This window comes from Heterodontus francisci, chromosome 39 (assembly GCF_036365525.1).
Source record: "Heterodontus francisci isolate sHetFra1 chromosome 39, sHetFra1.hap1, whole genome shotgun sequence".
Taxonomy (NCBI): Eukaryota; Metazoa; Chordata; class Chondrichthyes; order Heterodontiformes; family Heterodontidae; genus Heterodontus; species Heterodontus francisci.
This window is the reverse complement of record NC_090409.1, coordinates 30,850,565-30,870,939: the sequence shown is the minus strand read 5'-3', so window position 1 is coordinate 30,870,939 and position 20,375 is coordinate 30,850,565. Positions and strand designations below refer to the sequence as shown.

The 20,375-nt window shown below is 60.6% G+C and overlaps 1 protein-coding gene across 1 annotated transcript in view; it reads left to right on the top strand.

Moving 5' to 3' along the window:
• The first annotated feature begins 1,290 nt into the window (after positions 1 to 1,290).
• The window catches only part of LOC137352862 (zinc finger protein 665-like), a 101,812-nt gene continuing 82,727 nt past the window's right edge, over positions 1,291 to 20,375 (top strand). The window contains exon 1 of the mRNA XM_068018713.1: positions 1,291 to 1,380. Within this exon, the coding sequence (XP_067874814.1) occupies positions 1,291 to 1,380 (90 nt within the window). The remainder of the gene's footprint in view (positions 1,381 to 20,375) is intronic.

Here is a 20,375-nt window from a genome sequence, read left to right as displayed (position 1 = left end):
TGCCCTTCCTTCCTCCTCCAACCTACCCATCCTGCTACCTCCCAGTCTCTGCTATTCTTCCCGATGATTCTCCCCTTCGCTTGTGGCCCTCATCTTCCCTGTGATGTTCCTCAGAAGCAGGGAAGAGAAGCAGAAGATCAAATGTGGCTAGCGGGAGGTCAAATTGGCCAGCTCAGCTGGTGGCACCTGTCTCCAAACTCATGGCTGGGGAAAATCATTGAAGAAATTGCTGCAGTTGGAGAAATGCATAGTAGAGTCCTTTATTTACTCAATTTAGCAGATCTGTCCTTGCCACTTTTGAGTTGCCTTTTTTTTTTGGTAACTATACATAGAAATTAGCAAAAAAATAAAAGGAAGGACAAAATAAAAACAGAAGGGAAAGTTCACATCTCCTTGGAATTCTCCAGACACGGTCCAGGGTCGTCCAAACATGGAGTCCATTGTTATGTTAAAAGTGCGGAGCACATGGTGTGTGTGTCTTGTTTTTTTTTTCTCTCTCGTTTTAACAAGGCAGTTAAGAACCCTGAGTTCTGGAATGGCGGGTATGGTTCTGGTGCCAGCCGCAAGCTCACCGTCTGGCACTCTCCCTCGGTGCTAACCCCCTTCCCAACGGGTGTCGGCCCGAGCTCGCCCATCTCCCTCTCTCACCTCGTCCCGCCTTGACCGCATTATCCAGCTTTTTGTCCATCTCGACAAAATGGCGGGTCAAGGGTCAGAGGGGTTGGGAGCGGGACGAAGGGCCTCCCCTTCAGCCACATCCGGGCGGCGCGCACTCTTAAGGCAAGTTGCCCTCGGAGAGAGGTCGGTCGGCGTTGGTCGGAGTCGGAGACCAGACAGGAGTGACGGCTCCGCAGGGGGCAGCGGCCGATCCGGTCACTCCTGCGCATCTCCATCACCCTGAGGCCCAGTCATGGGCGGCGGCTCCTCAGCCTGCACTGCGATGCGAGGGATGCGAGTGGTCCTCATGCCCTGTATCCGGCGGCACTCCTGGCAGATGCGGATGTGGGTGCAGCCCCGGAGAGGAGCCACGTCATCCAGTAGTCGCTGCGGCCCAGGTCCCAGGGCAGGCTCCATCCCCGAGGCCCCCGAGTACAACTTGCCATTGCTGAGCCGGAGGTCGCGACCCGCCCTCAGTTGCTTGGAGACGGAGACGCCCACCCGGCCCGGCCTCCGGCGGCGTCTCGACCTCGAGGTCTTCTTGCAGGACACCGCGTGGCGGAGTTCGCTCAGCATCTCCTGACACATTGAGATCTGCCGCAGGGGAAAGAGAGAGAGAGTGGTCAGGTTAGAATGACTTTGGCCAAACTCGCAGTCAGCTCACTACTTGCCCCATCAACACCAACCCTTCAACATCGCGGGCACCCGGCAGCGCGGCTCCCGGTATATTCTCTCCTCCTCTCCTGCCCATGTTTTGTACTTGCTGACTGAGGCCTGAGGCCTACTCGGACAGGTTGGGTTAAAGTAACACTCGCTGCCTCCTCAGGCTAAGGTCACTCACTGACCCCGGGGACAGACCGCAGGCACTCACTGACCCACTGACCCGGGGACAGGCTGTGGTCACACACTGGTCCCAAGGACAGACTGCGGTCACTCACTGACCCACTGACCCCGGGGACAGACCACGGTCACTCACTGAACCACTGACCCCGGGGACAGACCACGGTCACTCACTGACCCACTGACCCCGGGGACAGACTGTGGTCACTCACTGACTCCAGGGACAGACCGCGGTCACTCACTGACCCACTGACCCCGGGGACAGACCGCGGTCACTCACTGACCCACGGACCCCGGGGACAGACCGCGGTCACTCACTCACCCCGGGGAGAGACTGTGGTCACTCCCTGACCTCGGGGATAGACCGCTTTCCTCACTGACCCGGGGAGAGACTGTGGTCACTCACTGACCCCGGAGAGAGACTGTGGTCTCACACTGACCCCTTGGAGAGACCGCGGTCACTCACTGACCCCGGGTAGAGACTGTGGTCACTCACTGACCCCTTGGAGGGACTGTGGTCACTCACTGACCCCGGGGAGAGATTGCGGTCACTCAGTGACCCTGGGGAGTGACTGCGGTCACTCACTGAACCTGGGGTCAGACCACGGTCACTAACTAACCCCGGGGACAGACTGCGGTCACTCACTGACCCCGGGGAGAGACTGTGGTCACTCACTGACCGCGGGGACAGTCCGTGGTCACTCACTGACCCCGGGGGACAGACTGCGGTCACTCACTGACCCCAGGGAGAGATTGCGGTCACTCACTGACCCCGGGGAGAGACCGTGGTCACTCACTGACCCCGGGGAGAGACCGCGGTCCCCACTGACCCCGGGGAGAGACCGCGGTCCCCACTGACCCCAGGGAGAGACTGCGGTCACTCACTGACCCTGGGGACTGACCGCGGTCCCCACTGACCCTGGCGAGAGACTGTGGTCACTCACTGACCATGGGGAGAGACTGTGGTCATTCACTGACCCTGGTGAGAGACTGTGGTCACTCACTGACCCCGGGAGAGACTGTGGTCACTCACTGACCCCAGGGAGCGACTGTGGTCACACACTGACCCCGGGGAGAGACTGTGGTCACACACTGACCCCGGGGAGAGACTGTGGTCACTCACTGACCCTGGTGAGAGACTGTGGTCACTCACTGACCCCGGGGAGAGACTGTGGTCACTCACTGACCCTGGTGAGAGACTGTAGTCACTCACTGAAGCCGGGACAGACAGTGGTCACTGACTGACCCCGGGGAGAGACTGTGGCCACTCACTGACCCCGGGGAGAGACTGTGGTCACTCACTGACTCTGGTGAGAGACTGTGGTCACTCACTGACACCGGGGAGAGACCGCGATCACTCACTGACCCCAGGGAGAGACTGTGGCCACTCACTGACCCCGGGGAGAGACTGTGGTCACTCACTGATCCCGGGGACAGACTGTGGTCACTCACTGACCCCGGGGACAGACTGCGGTCACTCACTGACCCCAGAGGGAGACAGCGGTCACTCAGTGTCCCCGGGGAGAGATTGTGGTCACTCAGTGACCCTGGGGAGAGACTGTGGTCACTCAGTGACCCTGGGGACAGACCGCGGTCACTGACGGACCCCAGGGAGAGACCGCGGTCACTCACTGACCCCGGGGAGAGACAGCGGTCACTCACTGACCCCGGGACGAGACCGCGGTCACTCACTGACCCCATGGAGCGACTGTGGTCACTCACTGACCCCGGGGAGAGACTGTGGTTACTCACTGACCCTGGTGAGAGACTGTGGTCACTCACTGACCCCGGGGAGAGACTGTGGTCACTCACTGAACCCGGGGAGAGACTGCGGTCACTCACTGACCCCGGGGAGAGACCGCGGTCACTCACTGATCCCGGGGAGACACCGCGGTCACTCACTGACCCTGGGGAGAGACTGTGGTCGCTCATTAACCCCGGGGAGAGACTGTGGTCACTCCCTGACCTCAGGGATAGACTGCTTTCCTCACTGACCCGGGGAGAGACCGCGGTTGCTCACTGACCCAGGGGAGAGACTGTGGTCACTCACTGACCCCGGGTAGAGACTGTGGTCACTCACTGACGCCGGGGGCAGACTGAGGTCACGCACTGACCCCGGTGATAGACTGTGGTCACTCACTGACCCCGGGGAGAGACTGTGGTCACTCACTGACCCCGGGGAGAGACCGCGGTCACTCACTGACCCCGGGTAGAGACTGTGGTCACTCACTGACCCCTGGGAGAGACCGCGGTCACTCACTGACCCCGGGTAGAGACTGTGGTCACTCACTGACCCCTGGGAAGAGACTGTGGTCACTCACTGACCCCTGGGAGAGACCGCGTTCACTCAGTGACCCTGGGGAGTGACTGCGGTCACTCACTGAACCTGGGGTCAGACCACGGTCACTAACTGACCCTGGGGACAGACTGCGGTCACTCACTGACCCCGGGGAGAGACTGTGGTAACTCACTGACACCGGGGCGAGACCGCAGTCACTCACTGACCCCGGGGACAGTCCATGGTCACTCACTGACCCCGGGGAGAGACCGCGGTCACTCACTGACCCCGGGGAGAGACGGTGGTCACTCCCTGACCTCGGGGATACACCGCTTTCCTCACTGACCCCGGGGGGAGACCGCGGTCACTCACTGACCCCGGGGGGATACGGTGGTCACTCCCTGACCTCGGGGATACACCGCTTTCCTCACTGACCCCGGGGGGAGACTGCGGTCACTCACTGACCCTGCTGAGAGACTGTGGTCACTCACTGACCCCGGGGAGAGACTGTGGTCTCTCACTGACCCCGGGGAGAGACTGTGGTCTCTCACTGACCCTGGTGAGAGACTGTGGTCACTCACTGACCCCGGGGACAGACTGTGGTCACTCACTGACCCCGGGGAGAGACTGTGGTCTCTCACTGACCCCTTGGAGAGACCGTGGTCACTCACTGACCCCTTGGAGAGACCGCAGTCATTCACTGACCCCGGGTAGAGACTGTGGTCACACACTGACCCCTGGGAGTGACTGTGGTCACTCACTGACCCCGGGGAGAGACCGTGGTCACTCAGTGACCCCGGAGAGTGACTGCGGTCACTCACTGACCCCGGGGAGAGACTGCGGTCACTCACTGACCCCGGGGAGAGACTGTGGTCACTCACTGACCCCGGGGAGAGACTGCAGTCACTCACTGACCCCGGGGAGAGACTGCAGTCACTCACTGACCCTGGTGAGAGACTGTGCTCACTCACTGACCCCTTGGAGAGACCGTGGTCACTCACTGACCCCTTGGAGAGACCGCAGTCACTCACGGACCCCGGGTAGAGACTGTGGTCACACACTGACCCCTGGGAGTGACTGTGGTCACTCACTGACCCCGGGGAGAGACCGGGGTCACTCACTGACCCCGGGGAGAGACCGCGGTCACTCACTGACCCCGGGGAGAGACTGTGGTCACTCCCTGACCTCGGGGATAGACCGCTTTCCTCACTGACCCCGGGGTCAGTGAGTGACCACAGTTTCTCCACGGGGACAGACTGTGGTCACTCACTGAACCTGGGGAGAGACAGCGGTCACTCACTGACCCCGGGTAGAGACTGTGGTCAATCACTGACCCCGGGGAGAGACTGCAGTCACTCACTGACCCTGGTGAGAGACTGTGCTCACTCACTGACCCCGGGGAGAGACTGTGGTCTCTCACTGACCCCTTGGAGAGACCGTGGTCACTCACTGACCCCTTGGAGAGACCGCAGTCACTCACTGACCCCGGGTAGAGACTGTGGTCACACACTGACCCCTGGGAGTGACTGTGGTCACTCACTGACCCCGGGGAGAGACCGTGGTCACTCAGTGACCCCGGGGAGTGACTGCGGTCACTCACTGACCCCGGGGAGAGACTGCGGTCACTCACTGACCCCGGGGATAGACCGCTTTCCTCACTGACCCCGGGGTCAGTGAGTGACCACAGTTTCTCCCCGGGGACAGACTGTGGTCACTCACTGACCCCGGGGAGAGACAGCGGTCACTCACTGACCCCGGGTAGACTCTGTGGTCACTCACTGACCCCTGGGAGAGACCGCGGTCACTCACTGACCCGGGTAGAGACTGTGGTCACTCACTGACCCCTGGGAGAGACTGTGGTCACTCACTGACCCCGGGGAGAGACCGCGGTCACTCAGTGACCCTGGGGAGTGACTGCGGTCACTCACTGAACCTGGGGTCAGACCACGGTCACTAACTGACCCCGGGGACAGACTGCGGTCACTCACTGACCCCGGGGAGAGACTGTGGTAACTCACTGACACCGGGGCGAGACCGCAGTCACTCACTGACCCCGGGGACAGTCCATGGTCACTCACTGACCCCGGGGAGAGACCGCGGTCACTCACTGACCCCGGGGAGAGACGGTGGTCACTCCCTGACCTCGGGGATACACCGCTTTCCTCACTGACCCCGGGGGGAGACCGCGGTCACTCACTGACCCCGGGGGGATACGGTGGTCACTCCCTGACCTCGGGGATACACCGCTTTCCTCACTGACCCCGGGGGGAGACTGCGGTCACTCACTGACCCTGCTGAGAGACTGTGGTCACTCACTGACCCCGGGGAGAGACTGTGGTCTCTCACTGACCCCGGGGAGAGACTGTGGTCTCTCACTGACCCTGGTGAGAGACTGTGGTCACTCACTGACCCCGGGGACAGACTGTGGTCACTCACTGACCCCGGGGAGAGACTGTGGTCTCTCACTGACCCCTTGGAGAGACCGTGGTCACTCACTGACCCCTTGGAGAGACCGCAGTCATTCACTGACCCCGGGTAGAGACTGTGGTCACACACTGACCCCTGGGAGTGACTGTGGTCACTCACTGACCCCGGGGAGAGACCGTGGTCACTCAGTGACCCCGGGGAGTGACTGCGGTCACTCACTGACCCCGGGGAGAGACTGCGGTCACTCACTGACCCCGGGGAGAGACTGTGGTCACTCACTGACCCCGGGGAGAGACTGCAGTCACTCACTGACCCCGGGGAGAGACTGCAGTCACTCACTGACCCTGGTGAGAGACTGTGCTCACTCACTGACCCCTTGGAGAGACCGTGGTCACTCACTGACCCCTTGGAGAGACCGCAGTCACTCACGGACCCCGGGTAGAGACTGTGGTCACACACTGACCCCTGGGAGTGACTGTGGTCACTCACTGACCCCGGGGAGAGACCGTGGTCACTCACTGACCCCGGGGAGAGACCGCGGTCACTCACTGACCCCGGGGAGAGACTGTGGTCACTCCCTGAACTCGGGGATAGACCGCTTTCCTCACTGACCCCGGGGTCAGTGAGTGACCACAGTTTCTCCACGGGGACAGACTGTGGTCACTCACTGAACCTGGGGAGAGACAGCGGTCACTCACTGACCCCGGGTAGAGACTGTGGTCAATCACTGACCCCGGGGAGAGACTGCAGTCACTCACTGACCCTGGTGAGAGACTGTGCTCACTCACTGACCCCAGGGAGAGACTGTGGTCACACACTGACCCCTGGGAGTGACTGTGGTCACTCACTGACCCCGGGGAGAGACTGTGGTCACTCACTGACCCCGGGGAGAGACCGCGGTCACTCACTGACCCCGGGGAGAGACTGTGGTCACTCCCTGACCTCGGGGATAGACCGCTTTCCTCACTGACCCCGGGGTCAGTGAGTGACCACAGTTTCTCCATGGGGACAGACTGTGGTCACTCACTGAACCTGGGGAGAGACAGCGGTCACTCACTGACCCCGGGTAGAGACTGTGGTCAATCACTGACCCCGGGGAGAGACTGCAGTCACTCACTGACCCTGGTGAGAGACTGTGCTCACTCACTGACCCCAGGGAGAGACTGCGGTCACTCACTGACCCCTGGGACTGACCGCGGTCCCCCACTGACCCCGGTGAAAGACTGTGGGCGCTCACTGACCCCGGGGAGAGACTGTGGTCACTCACTGACCCTGGTGAGAGACTGTGGTCACTCACTGACCCCGAGGAGAGACTGTGGTCACTCACTGACCCCGGGGAGAGACTGTGGTCACTCACTGACTCCGGGGACTGACCGCGGTCCCCACTGACCCCGGGGAGAGACTGTGGTCACTCACTGACCCCGGGGAGAGACTGTGGTCACTCACTGACTCTGGTGAGAGACTGTGGGCACTCACTGACCCCGGGGAGAGACTGTGGTCACTCACTGAACCCGGGGAGAGACCGCGGTCACTCACTGAACTGGGTAAGAGACTGTGGTCACTCACTGACCCCGGGGATAGACCGTGGTCACTCACTGACCCCGGGGATAGACCGTGGTCACTCACTGACCCCGTGGAGAGACCGCGGTCACTCACTGACCCCGGGGAGAGACCGCGGTCACTCACTGACCCCGGGGAGAGACGTCGGTCACTCACTGACCCCGGGGAGACACCGCGGTCACTCACTGACCCCGGGGAGACACCGCGATCACTCACTGACCCCGGGGAGACACCGCGGTCACTCACTGACCCCGGGGACAGACTGTGGTCGCTCATTAACCCCGGGGAGAGACCGCGGTCACTCACTGACCCCTGGGAGAGACTGCGGTCAATCAGTGACCCCGGGGATAGACGGCGGTCACTCACTGAACCTGGGGTCAGACCACGGTCACTATCTGACCCCAGGGAGAGACTGTGGTCACTCACTGACCCTGGGGAGAGATCGTGGTCACTCACTGACCCCGGGGAGAGACTGTGGTCACTCACTGACCCCGGGGAGAGACCACGGTCCCCACCGACCCCGGGGAGAGACTGTAGTCACTCACTGACCCCGGGGACTGACCGCAGTCCCCACTGACCCCAGGGAGAGACCGTGGTCACTCACAGACCCCGGGGAGAGACTGTGGTCACTCACTGACCCTGGGGAGAGACTGCGGTCACTCACTGTCCCCGGGGAGAGACTGTAGTCATTCACTGACCCCAGGGAGAGACTGTGGTCACTCACTGACCCCAGGGAGAGACCGCGGTCCCCACTGACCCCGGGGAGAGACTGTAGTCAGTCACTGACCCCGGGGACTGACCGCAGTTCCCACTGACCCCAGGGAGAGACTGTAGTCACTCACTGACCCCGGGGACTGACCGCCCTCCCCACTGACCCCGGCGAGAGACTGTGGTCACTCACTGACCCTGGTGAGAGACTGTGGTCACTCACTGACCCCGGGGAGAGACTGTGGTCACTCACTGACCCAGGTGAGAGACTGTGGTCACTCACTGACCCCGAGGAGAGACTGTGGTCACTCACTGACCCTGGTGAGAGACTGTGGTCACTCACTGACCCCGGGGAGAAACTGTGGTCACTCACTGACCCCAGGGAGAGACAGTGGTCACTCACTGACTCCGGGGACTAACCGCGGTCCCCACTGTCCCCGGGGAGAGACTGTGGTCACTCACTGACCCCGGGGAGAGACTGTGGTCACTCACTGACCCCGGGGAGAGACTGTGGTCACTCACTGACCGCGGGGAGAGACCGCGGTCACTCACTGAACCGGGTAAGAGACTGTGGTCACTCACTGACCCCGGGGAGACACCGCGGTCACTCACTGACCCCGTGGAGAGACCGCGGTCACTCACTGACCCCGGGGAGAGACCGCGGTCACTCACTGACCCCGGGGAGAGACCGCGGTCACTCACTGACCCCGGGGAGACACCGCGGTCACTCACTGACCCCGGGGAGACACCGCGGTCACTCACTGACCCCGGGGAGAGACTGTGGTCGCTCCCTGACCTCGGGGATAGACTGTGGTCACTCACTGACCCCGGGGAGAGACTGTGGTCACTCACTGAGCCCGGTGATAGACTGTGGTCACTCACTGACCCTGGGGAGAGACTGTGGTCACTCACTGACCCCTGGGAGAGACCGCGGTCACTCACTGACCCCGGGGAGAGACTGTGGTCACTCACTGACCCCTGGGACAGACTGTGGTCACTTAGTGACCCCGCCGAGAGACCGCGGTCACTCACTGACCCCGGGGAGAGACCGCGGTCACTCACTGACCCCGGGGAGAGACTGTGGTCACTCCCTGACCTCGGGGATAGACTGTGGTCACTCACTGACCCTGGGGAGAGACTGTGGTCACTCACTGAGCCCGGTGATAGACTGTGGTCACTCACTGACCCTGGGGAGAGACTGTGGTCACTCACTGACCCCTGGGACAGACTGTAGTCACTCACTGACCCCGGGGAGAGACTGTGGTCACTCACTGGCCCCTTGGAGAGACCGCGGTCACTCACTGACCCCGGGTAGAAACTGTGGTCACTCACTGACCCCTGGGAGAGACCGCGGTCACTCACTGACCCCGGGTAGAAACTGTGGTCACTCACTCACCCCTGGGAGAGACTGTGGTCACTCACTGACCCCGGGGAGAGACTGCGGTCACCCAGTGACCCTGGGGAGTGACTGCGGTCACTCACTGAACCTGGGGTCAGACCACGGTCACTAACTGACCCCAGGCACAGACTGCGGTCACTCACTGACCCCGGGGAGAGACTGTGGTCACTCACTGACACCGGGGAGAGACCACGGTCACTCACTGACCCCGGGGACAGTCCGTGGTCACTCACTGACCCCGGGCACAGACTGCGGTCACTCACTGACCCCAGGGAGAGACTGTGGTCACTCACTGACCCCGGGGAGAGACCGCGGTCCCCACTGACCCCGGGGAGAGATTGTAGTCACTCACTGACCCCGGGGAATGACCGCAGTCCCCACTGACCCCGGAGACTGACCATGGTCACTAACTGACCCCGGGGACAGACTGCGGTCACTCACTGACCCCGGGGAGAGACTGTGGTCACTCACTGACCCCGGGGAGAGACTGTGGTCACTCACTGACCCCGGGGAGAGACTGTAGTCACTCACTGATCCCGGGGAGAGACTGTGGTCACTCACTGACCCCGGGGAGAGACTGTGGTCACTCACTGACCCCGGGGAGAGACTGTAGTCACTCACTGATCCCGGGGAGAGACTGTGGTCACTCACTGACCCTGGTGAGAGACTGTGGTCACTCACTGACCCCGGGAAGAGACTGTGGTCACTCACTGACCCCGGGGACAGACAGTGGTCACTCACTGACTCCGGGGACTGACCGCGGTCCCCACTGACCCCGGGGAGATACTGTGGTCACTCACTGACCCCGGGGAGAGACCGCGGTCACTCACTGACCCCGGGGAGAGACTGTGGTCACTCACTGACTCTGGTGAGAGACTGTGGTCACTCACTGACCCTGGGGAGTGACTGCGGTCACTCACTGAACCTGGGGTCAGACCACAGTCACTAACTGACCCCGGGCACAGACTGCGGTCACTCACTGACCCCGGGGAGAGACTGTGGTCACTCACTGACCCCGGTGACAGTCCGTGGTCACTCACTGACCCCGGGCACAGACTGCGGTCACTCACTGACCCCGGGGAGAGACCGCGGTCGCTCACAGACCCCGGTGACAGTCCGTGGTCACACACTGACCCCGGGCACAGACTGCGGTCACTCACTGACCCCGGGGAGAGACCGCGGTCCCCACTGACCCCGGGGAGAGACTGTAGTCACTCACTGACCCCGGGGAATGACCGCAGTCCCCACTGACCCCGGAGACTGACCACGGTCACTAACTGACCCCGGGGACAGACTGCGGTCACTCACTGACCCCGGGGAGAGACTGTGGTCACTCACTGACACCGGGGACAGACTGTGGTCACTCACTGACCCCGGGGAAAGACCGCGGTCCCCACTGACCCCGGGGAGAGACTGTAGTCACTCACTGACCCGGAGGACTGACCGCAGTCCCCACTGACCCCAGGGAGAGACTGTGGTCACTCACTGACCCCGGGGAGAGACTGTGGTCACTCACTGACCCTGGTGAGAGACTGTGGTCACTCACTGACCCCGGGGAGAGACTGTGGTCACTCACTGACCCCGGGGACAGACAGTGGTCACTCACTGACTCCGGGGAGTGACCACGGTCCCCACTGACCCCGGGGAGATACTGTGGTCACTCACTGACCCTGGGGAGAGACTGTGGTCACTCACTGACTCTGGTGAGAGACTGTGGTCACTCACTGACCCCGGGGAGAGACTGTGGTCCCTCACTGACCCCGAGGAGAGACTGTGGTCACTCACTGACCCCGGGGAGAGACCGCGGTCACTCACTGAACCGGGTAAGAGACTGTGGTCACTCACTGACCCCGGGGATTGACCGTGGTCACTCACTGACACCGGGGACAGACTGCAGTCACTCACTGACCCCGGGGAGAGACAGCGGTCACTCACTGACCCCGGGGAGAGACCGCGGTCACTCACTGACCCCGGGGACAGTCCGTGGTCACTCACTGACCCCGGGGACAGACTGCGGTCACTCACTGACCCCAGGGAGAGACTGTGGTCACTGACTGACCCCGGGGAGAGACCGTGGTCACTCACTGACCCCGGGGAGAGACCGTGGTCCCCATTGACCCCGGGGAGAGACTGTAGTCACTCACTGACCCCGGGGAGAGACCGTGGTCCCCATTGACCCCGGGGAGAGACTGTAGTCACTCACTGACCCCGGGGAGAGACCGCGGTCCCCACTGACCCCAGGGAGAGACTGCGGTCACTCACTGACCCCGGGGAGAGACTGTGGTCACTCACTGACTCTGGTGAGAGACTGTGGTCATTCACTGACCCCAGGGAGAGACTGTGGTCACTCACTGACTCTGGTGAGAGACTGTGGTCACTCACTGACTCTGGTGAGAGACTGTTGTCACTCACTGACACCGGGGCGAGACCGCAGTCACTCACTGACCCCGGGGACAGACCATGGTCACTCACTGACCCCGGGGAGACACCGCGGTCACTCACTGACCCCGGGGAGACACCGCGGTCACTCACTGACCCCGGGGAGACACCGCGGTCACTCACTGACCCCGGGGAGAGACCGCGGTCACTCACTGACCCCGGGGAGACACCGTGGTCACTCACTGACCCCGGGGAGAGACCGCGGTCACTCACTGACCCCGGGGAGAGACCGTGGTCACTCACTGACCCCAGGGAGACACCGCGGTCACTCACTGACGCCGGGGAGAGACCATGGTCACTGACCCCGGGGAGAGACCGTGGTCACTCACTGACCCCGGGGATAGAATGCGGTCACTCACTGACCCCGGGGATAGAATGCGGTCACTCACTGACCCCGGGGATAGAATGCGGTCACTCACTGACCCCGGGGAGAGACCGCGGTCACTCACTGACCCCGGGGAGAGACCGCGGTCACTCACTGACCCCGGGGAGACACCGCGGTCACTCACTGACCCCGGGGAGAGACCGCCGTCACTCACTGACCCCGGTCACTCACTGACCCCGGGGTGACACCGCGGTCACTCACTGACCCCGGGGAGAGACCGCGGTCACTCACTGACCCCGGGGAGAGACCGCGGTCACTCACTGACCCCGGGGAGACACCGCGGTCACTCACTGACCCCGGGGAGAGACTTTGGTCACTCACTGACCCCGGGGAGACACCGCGGTCACTCACTGATCCCGGGGAGAGACCTCGGTCACTCACTGACCCCGGGGAGAGACCGCGGTCACTCACTGACCCCGGGGAGATACCGCGGTCACTCACTGACCCCGGGGAGAGACCGCGGTCACTCACTGACCCCGGGAAGATACCGTGGTCACTCACTGACCCCGTGGAGAGACCGCGGTCACTCACTGACCCCGGGGAGAGACCTCGGTCACTCACTGACCCTGGGGAGATACTGCGGTCACTCACTGACCCCGGGGAGACACCGCGGTCACTCACTGACCCCGGGGAGACACCGCGGTCACTCACTGACCCCGGGGAGACACCGCGGTCACTCACTGACTGCGGGGAGAGACCGCGGTCACTCACTGACCCCGGGGAGAGACCACGGTCACTCACTGACCCCGGGGAGTCACCGCGGTCACTCACTGACCCCGAGGAGAGACCGCGGTCACTCACTGACCCCGTGGAGAGACCGCAGTCACTCACTGACCCTGTGGAGAGACTGCAGTCACTCACTGACCCCGGGGAGAGACCGTGGTCCCTCACTGACCCAGTGGAGAGACCGCGGTCACTCACTGACCCCGGGGAGACACCGTGGTCACTCACTGACCCCGTGGTCACTCACTGACCCCGTGGAGAGACCGCGGTCACTCACTGACCCCGGGGAGATACCGCGGTCACTCACTGACCCCGGGGAGACACCGCGGTCACTCACTGACCCCGTGGAGAGACCGCGGTCACTCACTGACCCCGGGGAGACACCGTGGTCACTCACTGACCCCGGGGAGACACCGCGGTCACTCACTGACCCCGGGGAGAGACCGCGGTCACTGACTGACTGCGGGGAGAGACCGCGGTCACTCACTGACCCCGGGGAGTCACCGCGGTCACTCACTGACTCCGACAAGAGACCGCGGTCACTGACCCTCGGCTGAGGCAGTATACACTTACAGATGCTCCCTGACCCTCAGACTCCTCATCTTGCACCCCCGCTCCACCTCCACCCCCACCTACCCCGGTGATCTAATGGAGCTGCAGTATAGCCTGTGATACAGAGAGGGGATTAGCAATGGAAGGTGTGTTTACCGATACCTCCTCCGATTCGGCTGAACGGCGAGTTGTCCACACAAACTCCATGACAGCCACAAACACTGCGATGATCAAACCACAGATTAGGACCACGAATATCCCACCAATGTTTTCCATTCCTAAACCTGATAGGTAGAGAAAGGGAGCATTAGTGGTGTAGTGGAGATTACCCAGGGTAGAGAGACAGGGAAATGGAGACTGACTGAGGGAAAGATTGAGAGAGAGAGAGAGGAAGAGAGAGAGAGATAGACAGACCAAGAGAGAGAGAGAGAGAGAGGGACAGAGAGTGAGAGATGGAGAGAGGGAGACAGAGAGAGAGAGAGGCAGGCAGACAGAGACAGGCAGAGAGAGAGAGAGACAGAGATACAGGCAAAGAGAGAGAGAGAGAGAGAGACAGGCAGACAGAGAGAGACAGAGACAGAGATACAGGCAAAGAGAGAGACAGAGACAGAGACATGCAGAGAGAGAGAGAGAGAGAGAGAGACAGGCAGAGAGAGAGAGAGAGAGACCGAGACCGAGATCGGGGTCTCGCTGCCTCTCTCTCTGATCGGGGTCTCTCTCTCTCTCTCTCTGATCGGGGTCTCTCTCTCTCTCTCTCTCTCGCTGATCGGGGTCTCTCTCTCTCTCTCCCTCTCTGATCGGGGTCTCTCTCTCTGTCTCTCTCTGATCGGGGTCTCTCTCTCTCTCTGATCGGGGTCTCTCTCTCTCTCTGATCGGGGTCTCTCTCTCTCTCTCTCTCTCTCTGATCGGGGTCTCTCTCTCTCTCTCTCTCTCTCTGATCGGGGTCTCTCTCTCTCTCTCTCTGATCGGGGTCTCTCTCTCTCTCTATCTCTCTGATCGGGGTCTCTCTCTCTCTCTCTCTCTCTGATCGGGGTCTCTCTCTCTCTCTCTGATCGGGGTCTCTCTCTCTCTCTCTCTCTCTCTCTCTGATCGGGGTCTCTCTGTCTCTCTCTCTCTCTCGCTGATTGGGGTCTCTCTCTCTCTCTCCCTCTCTGATCGGGGTCTCTCTCTCTCTCTCTGATCGGGGTCTCTCTCTCTCTCTCTGATCGGGGTCTCTCTCTCTCTCTCTCTCTCTCTGATCGGGGTCTCTCTCTCTCTCATCTCTCTCTCTGATCGGGTCTCTCTCTCTCTCTCTCTCTCTCTGATCGGGTCTCTCTGTCTCTCTCTCTCTCTCTGATCGGGGTCTCTCTCTCTCTCTCTCTCTCTGATCGGGGTCTCTCTGTCTCTCTCTCTCTCTCGCTGATCGGGTCTCTCTCTCTCTCTCCCTCTCTGATCGGGGTCTCTCTCTCTCTCTCTGATCGGGGTCTCTCTCTCTCTCTGATCGGGGTCTCTCTCTCTCTCTCTCTCTCTCTCTGATCGGGGTCTCTCTGTCTCTCTCTCTCTCTCGCTGATCGGGGTCTCCTCTCTCCTCTCGATCGGTCTCTCTCTCTCTCTTCTGATCGGGGTCTCACTCTCTCTCTCTCTGATCGGGGTCTCTCTCTCTCTCTCTCATCTCTCTGATCGGGTCTCACTCTCTCTCTCTCTGAATCGGGGTCTCTCTCTCTCTCTGATCGGGGTCTCTCTCTCTCTCTCTCTCTCTCTCTGATCGGGGTCTCTCTCTCTCTCTCTCTGACTGGGGTCTCTCTCTCTCTCTCTCTCTGATCGGGGTCTCTCTCTCTCGCTCTCTCCTCTCTCTGATCGGGGTCTCTCTCTCTCTCTCTGATCGGGGTCTCTCTCTCTCTCTCTCTGATCGGGGTCTCTCTCTCTCGCTCTCTCTCTCTCTCTGATCGGGGTCTTCTCTCTCTCTCTCTCTCTCTGATCGGGGTCTCTCTCTCTCGCTCTCTCTCTCTCTCTGATCGGGGCTCTCCTCTCTCTCTCTCTCTCTCTGATCGGGGTCTCTCCCTCTCTCTCTCTGATCGGGTCTCTTCTCTCTCTCTCTCATCGGGGTCTCCTCTCTCACTCTCTCTGATCGGGGTCTCTCTCTCTCTCTGATCGGGGTCTCCCTCTCTCTCTCACTCTCATCAGGGTCTCTCTCTCTCTCTCTCTCTCTCAGATCGGGGTCTCCCTCTCCTCTCTCATCTCGCTGATCGGGGTCTCGCTCTCTCTCTCTCTCTTCTGATCGGGGTCTCTCTCTCTCCTCTCTCTCTCTGATCGGGGTCTCTCTCTCTCTCTCTCTCTCTGATCGGGGTCTCTCCTCTCTCTCTCTGATCGGGGTCTCTCCCTCTCTCTCTCTCTCTCTCTCATCGGGTCTCTCTCTCTCTCTCTCTCTCTCTGATCGGGGTCTCTCTCTCGCTCTCTCTCTCTCTCTCTCTCTCTCATCGGGGTCTCTCTCTCTCTCTGATCGGGGTCTCCCTCTCTCTCTCTCTCTGATCGGGGTCTCTCTCTCTCTCTGATCGGGGTCTCTCGCTCTCTCTCTCTCTCTGATCGGGGTCTCTCTCTCTCTCTCTCTCTCTCTCTGATCGGGGTCTCTCCTCTCTCTCTCTGATCGGGGTCTCTCTCTCTCTCTCTCTCTCTGATCGGGGTCTCTCTCTCTCTCTCTCTCTCTCTCATCGGGGCTCTCTCTCTCTCTGATCGGGTTCTCTCTCTCTCTGATCGGGGTCTCCCTCTCTCTCTCTCTCTCATCAGGGGTCTCTCTCTCTCTCTCTCTCTCTCTCTCTCTGATCGGGGTCTCCCTCTCCCTCTCTCTCTCGCTGATCGGGGTCTCTCTCTCTCTCTCCTCTCTGATCGGGGTCTCTCTCTCTCTCTCTCTCTCGCTGATCGGGGTCTCTCTCTCTCTCTCCCTCTCTGATCGGGGTCTCTCTCTCTCCCTCCTCTCTCTGATCGGGGTCTCTCTCTCTCTCTCTCTCTGATCGGGGTCTCTCTCTCTCTCTCTCTCTGATCGGGGTCTCTCTCTCTCTCTCTCTCTCGCTGATCGGGTCTCTCTCTCTCTCTCCCTCTCTGATCGGGGGTCTCTCTCTTCCCTCTCTCTCTCTGATCGGGTCTCCCTCTCCCTCTCTCTCTCGCTGATCGGGGTCTCTCTCTCTCTCTCCCTCTCTGATCGGGGTCTCTCTCTCTCCCTCTCTCTCTCTGATCGGGGTCTCTCTCTCTCTCTCTCTCTGATCGGGGTCTCTCCCTCTCTCTCTCTGATCGGGGTCTCTCCTCTCTCTCTCTCTCTCTCATCGGGGTCTCTCTCTCTCTCTCTCTCTCTGATCGGGGTCTCTCTCTCGCTCTCTCTCTCTCTCTCTCTCTGATCGGGGTCTCTCTCTCTCTTGATCGGGGTCTCTCTCTCTCTCTGATCGGGGTCTCCCTCTCTCTCTCTCTCTCTGATCGGGGTCTCTCTCTCTCTCTGATCGGGGTCTCCCTCTCTCTCTCTCTCTCTCTGATCGGGGTCTCTCTCTCTCTCTCTCTCTCTCTCTGATCGGGTCTCTCCCTCTCTCTCTCTGATCGGGGTCTCTCCCTCTCTCTCTCTCTCTCATCGGGGTCTCTCTCTCTCTCCTCTCTCTCTGATCGGGGTCTCTCTTCTCTCTGATCGGGTCTCTCTCTCTCGCTCTCTCTCTCTCTCTGATCGGGCTCTCTCCCTCTCGCTCCTCTCTCTCTCTCTGATCGGGGTCTCTCTCTCTCTCTGATCGGGGTCTCCCTCTCTCTCTCTCTCTCTAGGTCTCTCTCTCTCTCTCTCTCTGATCGGTTCTCCTCTCTCTCTCTCATCGGGGTCTCTCTCTCTCTCTGATCGGGTCTCTCTCTCTCTCTGATCGGGGTCTCTCTCTCTCTCTCTCTCTCTGATCGGGGTCTCTCTCTCTCTCTCTCTCTCATCGGGGTCTCTCTCTCTCTCTCTCTCTCTCATCGGGGTCTCTCTCTCTCTCTCTCTCTCTCATCGGGGTCTCTCTCTCTCTCATCGGGGTCTCTCTCTCTCTCTCATCGGGTCTCTCTCTCTCTGATCGGGTCTCTCTCTCTCATCGGGGTCTCTCTCTCTCTGATCGGGTCGCTCTCTCTCTGATCGGGGTCTCTCTCTCTCTCTCTCTCTCTCTCTCTGATCGGGGTCTCTCTCTCTCTCTCTCTCTCTCTGATCGGGGTCTCTCTCTCTCTCTCTGATCGGGGTCTCTCTCTCTCTCTCTCTCTGATCGGGGTCTCTCTCTCTCTCTGATCGGGGTCTCTCTCTCTCGCTCTCTCTCTCTCTCTGATCGGGGTCTCTCTCTCTCTCTCTGATCGGGGTCTCTCTCTCTCTCTCTCTCTCTCTGATCGGGGTCTCTCTCTCTCGCTCTCTCTCTCTCTCTGATCGGGTCTCTCTCTCTCTCTCTCTCTCTGATCGGGGTCTCTCTCTCTCGCTCTCTCTCTCTCTCTGATCGGGGGTCTCTCTCTCTCTCTCTCTCTCTCTGATCGGGGTCTCTCCCTCTCTCTCTCTGATCGGGGTCTCTCTCTCTCTCTCTCTCATCGGGGTCTCTCTCTCTCACTCTCTCTGATCGGGTCTCTCTCTCTCTCTGATCGGGGTCTCCCTCTCTCTCTCTCTCTCATCAGGGTCTCTCTCTCTCTCTCTCTCTCTCAGATCGGGGTCTCCCTCTCCCTCTCTCTCTCGCTGATCGGGGTCTCTCTCTCTCTCTCTCTCTCTGATCGGGGTCTCTCTCACTCCCTCTCTCTCTCTGATCGGGGTCTCTCTCTCTCTCTCTCTCTCTCTGATCGGGGTCTCTCCCTCTCTCTCTCTGATCGGGGTCTCTCCCTCTCTCTCTCTCTCTCTCTCATCGGGGTCTCTCTCTCTCTCTCTCTCTCTCTGATCGGAGGTCTCTCTCTCGCTCTCTCTCTCTCTCTCTCTCTCTCATCGGGGTCTCTCTCTCTCTCTGATCGGGGTCTCCCTCTCTCTCTCTCTCTGATCGGGTCTCTCTCTCTCTCTGATCGGGGTCTCTCGCTCTCTCTCTCTCTCTGATCGGGGTCTCTCTCCTCTCTCTCTCTCTCTCTGATCGGGGTCTCTCCCTCTCTCTCTCTGATCGGGGTCTCTCTCTCTCTCTCTCTCTCTGATCGGGGACTCTCTCTCTCTCTCTCTCTCTCTCATCGGGGTCTCTCTCTCTCTCTGATCGGGGTCTCTCTCTCTCTCTCTGCTCGGGGTCTCCCTCTCTCTCTCTCTCTCTCTCATCAGGGTCTCTCTCTCTCTCTCTCTCTCTCTCTCTGATCGGGGTCTCCCTCTCCCTCTCTCTCTCGCTGATCGGGGTCTCTCTCTCTCTCTCCCTCTCTGATCGGGGTCTCTCTCTCTCTCTCTCTCTCGCTGATCGGGGTCTCTCTCTCTCTCTCCCTCTCTGTCGGGGTCTCTCTCTCTCCCCTCTCTCTCTCTGATCGGGGTCTCTCTCTCTCTCTCTCTCTGATCGGGGTCTCTCTCTCTCTCTCTCTCTCGCTGATCGGGGTCTCTCTCTCTCTCTCCCTCTCTGATCGGGGTCTCTCTCTCTCCCTCTCTCTCTCTGATCGGGGTCTCCCTCTCCCTCTCTCTCTCGCTGATCGGGGTCTCTCTCTCTCTCTCCCTCTCTGATCGGGGTCTCTCTCTCTCCCTCTCTCTCTCTGATCGGGGTCTCTCTCTCTCTCTCTCTCTGATCGGGGTCTCTCCCTCTCTCTCTCTGATCGGGGTCTCTCCCTCTCTCTCTCTCTCTCATCGGGTCTCTCTCTCTCTCTCTCTCTCTGATCGGGGGTCTCTCTCTCGCTCTCTCTCTCTCTCTCTCTCTGATCGGGGTCTCTCTCTCTCTCTGATCGGGGTCTCTCTCTCTCTCTGATCGGGGTCTCCCTCTCTCTCTCTCTCTCTCTGATCGGGGTCTCTCTCTCTCTCTGATCGGGGTCTCCCTCTCTCTCTCTCTCTCTCTGATCGGGGTCTCTCTCTCTCTCTCTCTCTCTCTCTGATCGGGGTCTCTCCCTCTCTCTCTCTGATCGGGGTCTCTCCCTCTCTCTCTCTCTCTCATCGGGGTCTCTCTCTCTCTCTCTCTCTCTGATCGGGGTCTCTCTCTCTCTCTCTGATCGGGTCTCTCTCTCTCGCTCTCTCTCTCTCTCTGATCGGGGTCTCTCCCTCTCGCTCTCTCTCTCTCTCTGATCGGGGTCTCTCTCTCTCTCTGATCGGGGTCTCCCTCTCTCTCTCTCTCTCATCGGGGTCTCTCTCTCTCTCTCTCTCTCTCTCTCTGATCGGGGTCTCTCTCTCTCTCTCTCTCTGATCGGGTTCTCCCTCTCTCTCTCTCATCGGGGTCTCTCTCTCTCTCTGATCGGTCTCTCTCTCTCTCTGATCGGGGTCTCTCTCTCTCTCTCTCTCTCTGATCGGGGTCTCTCTA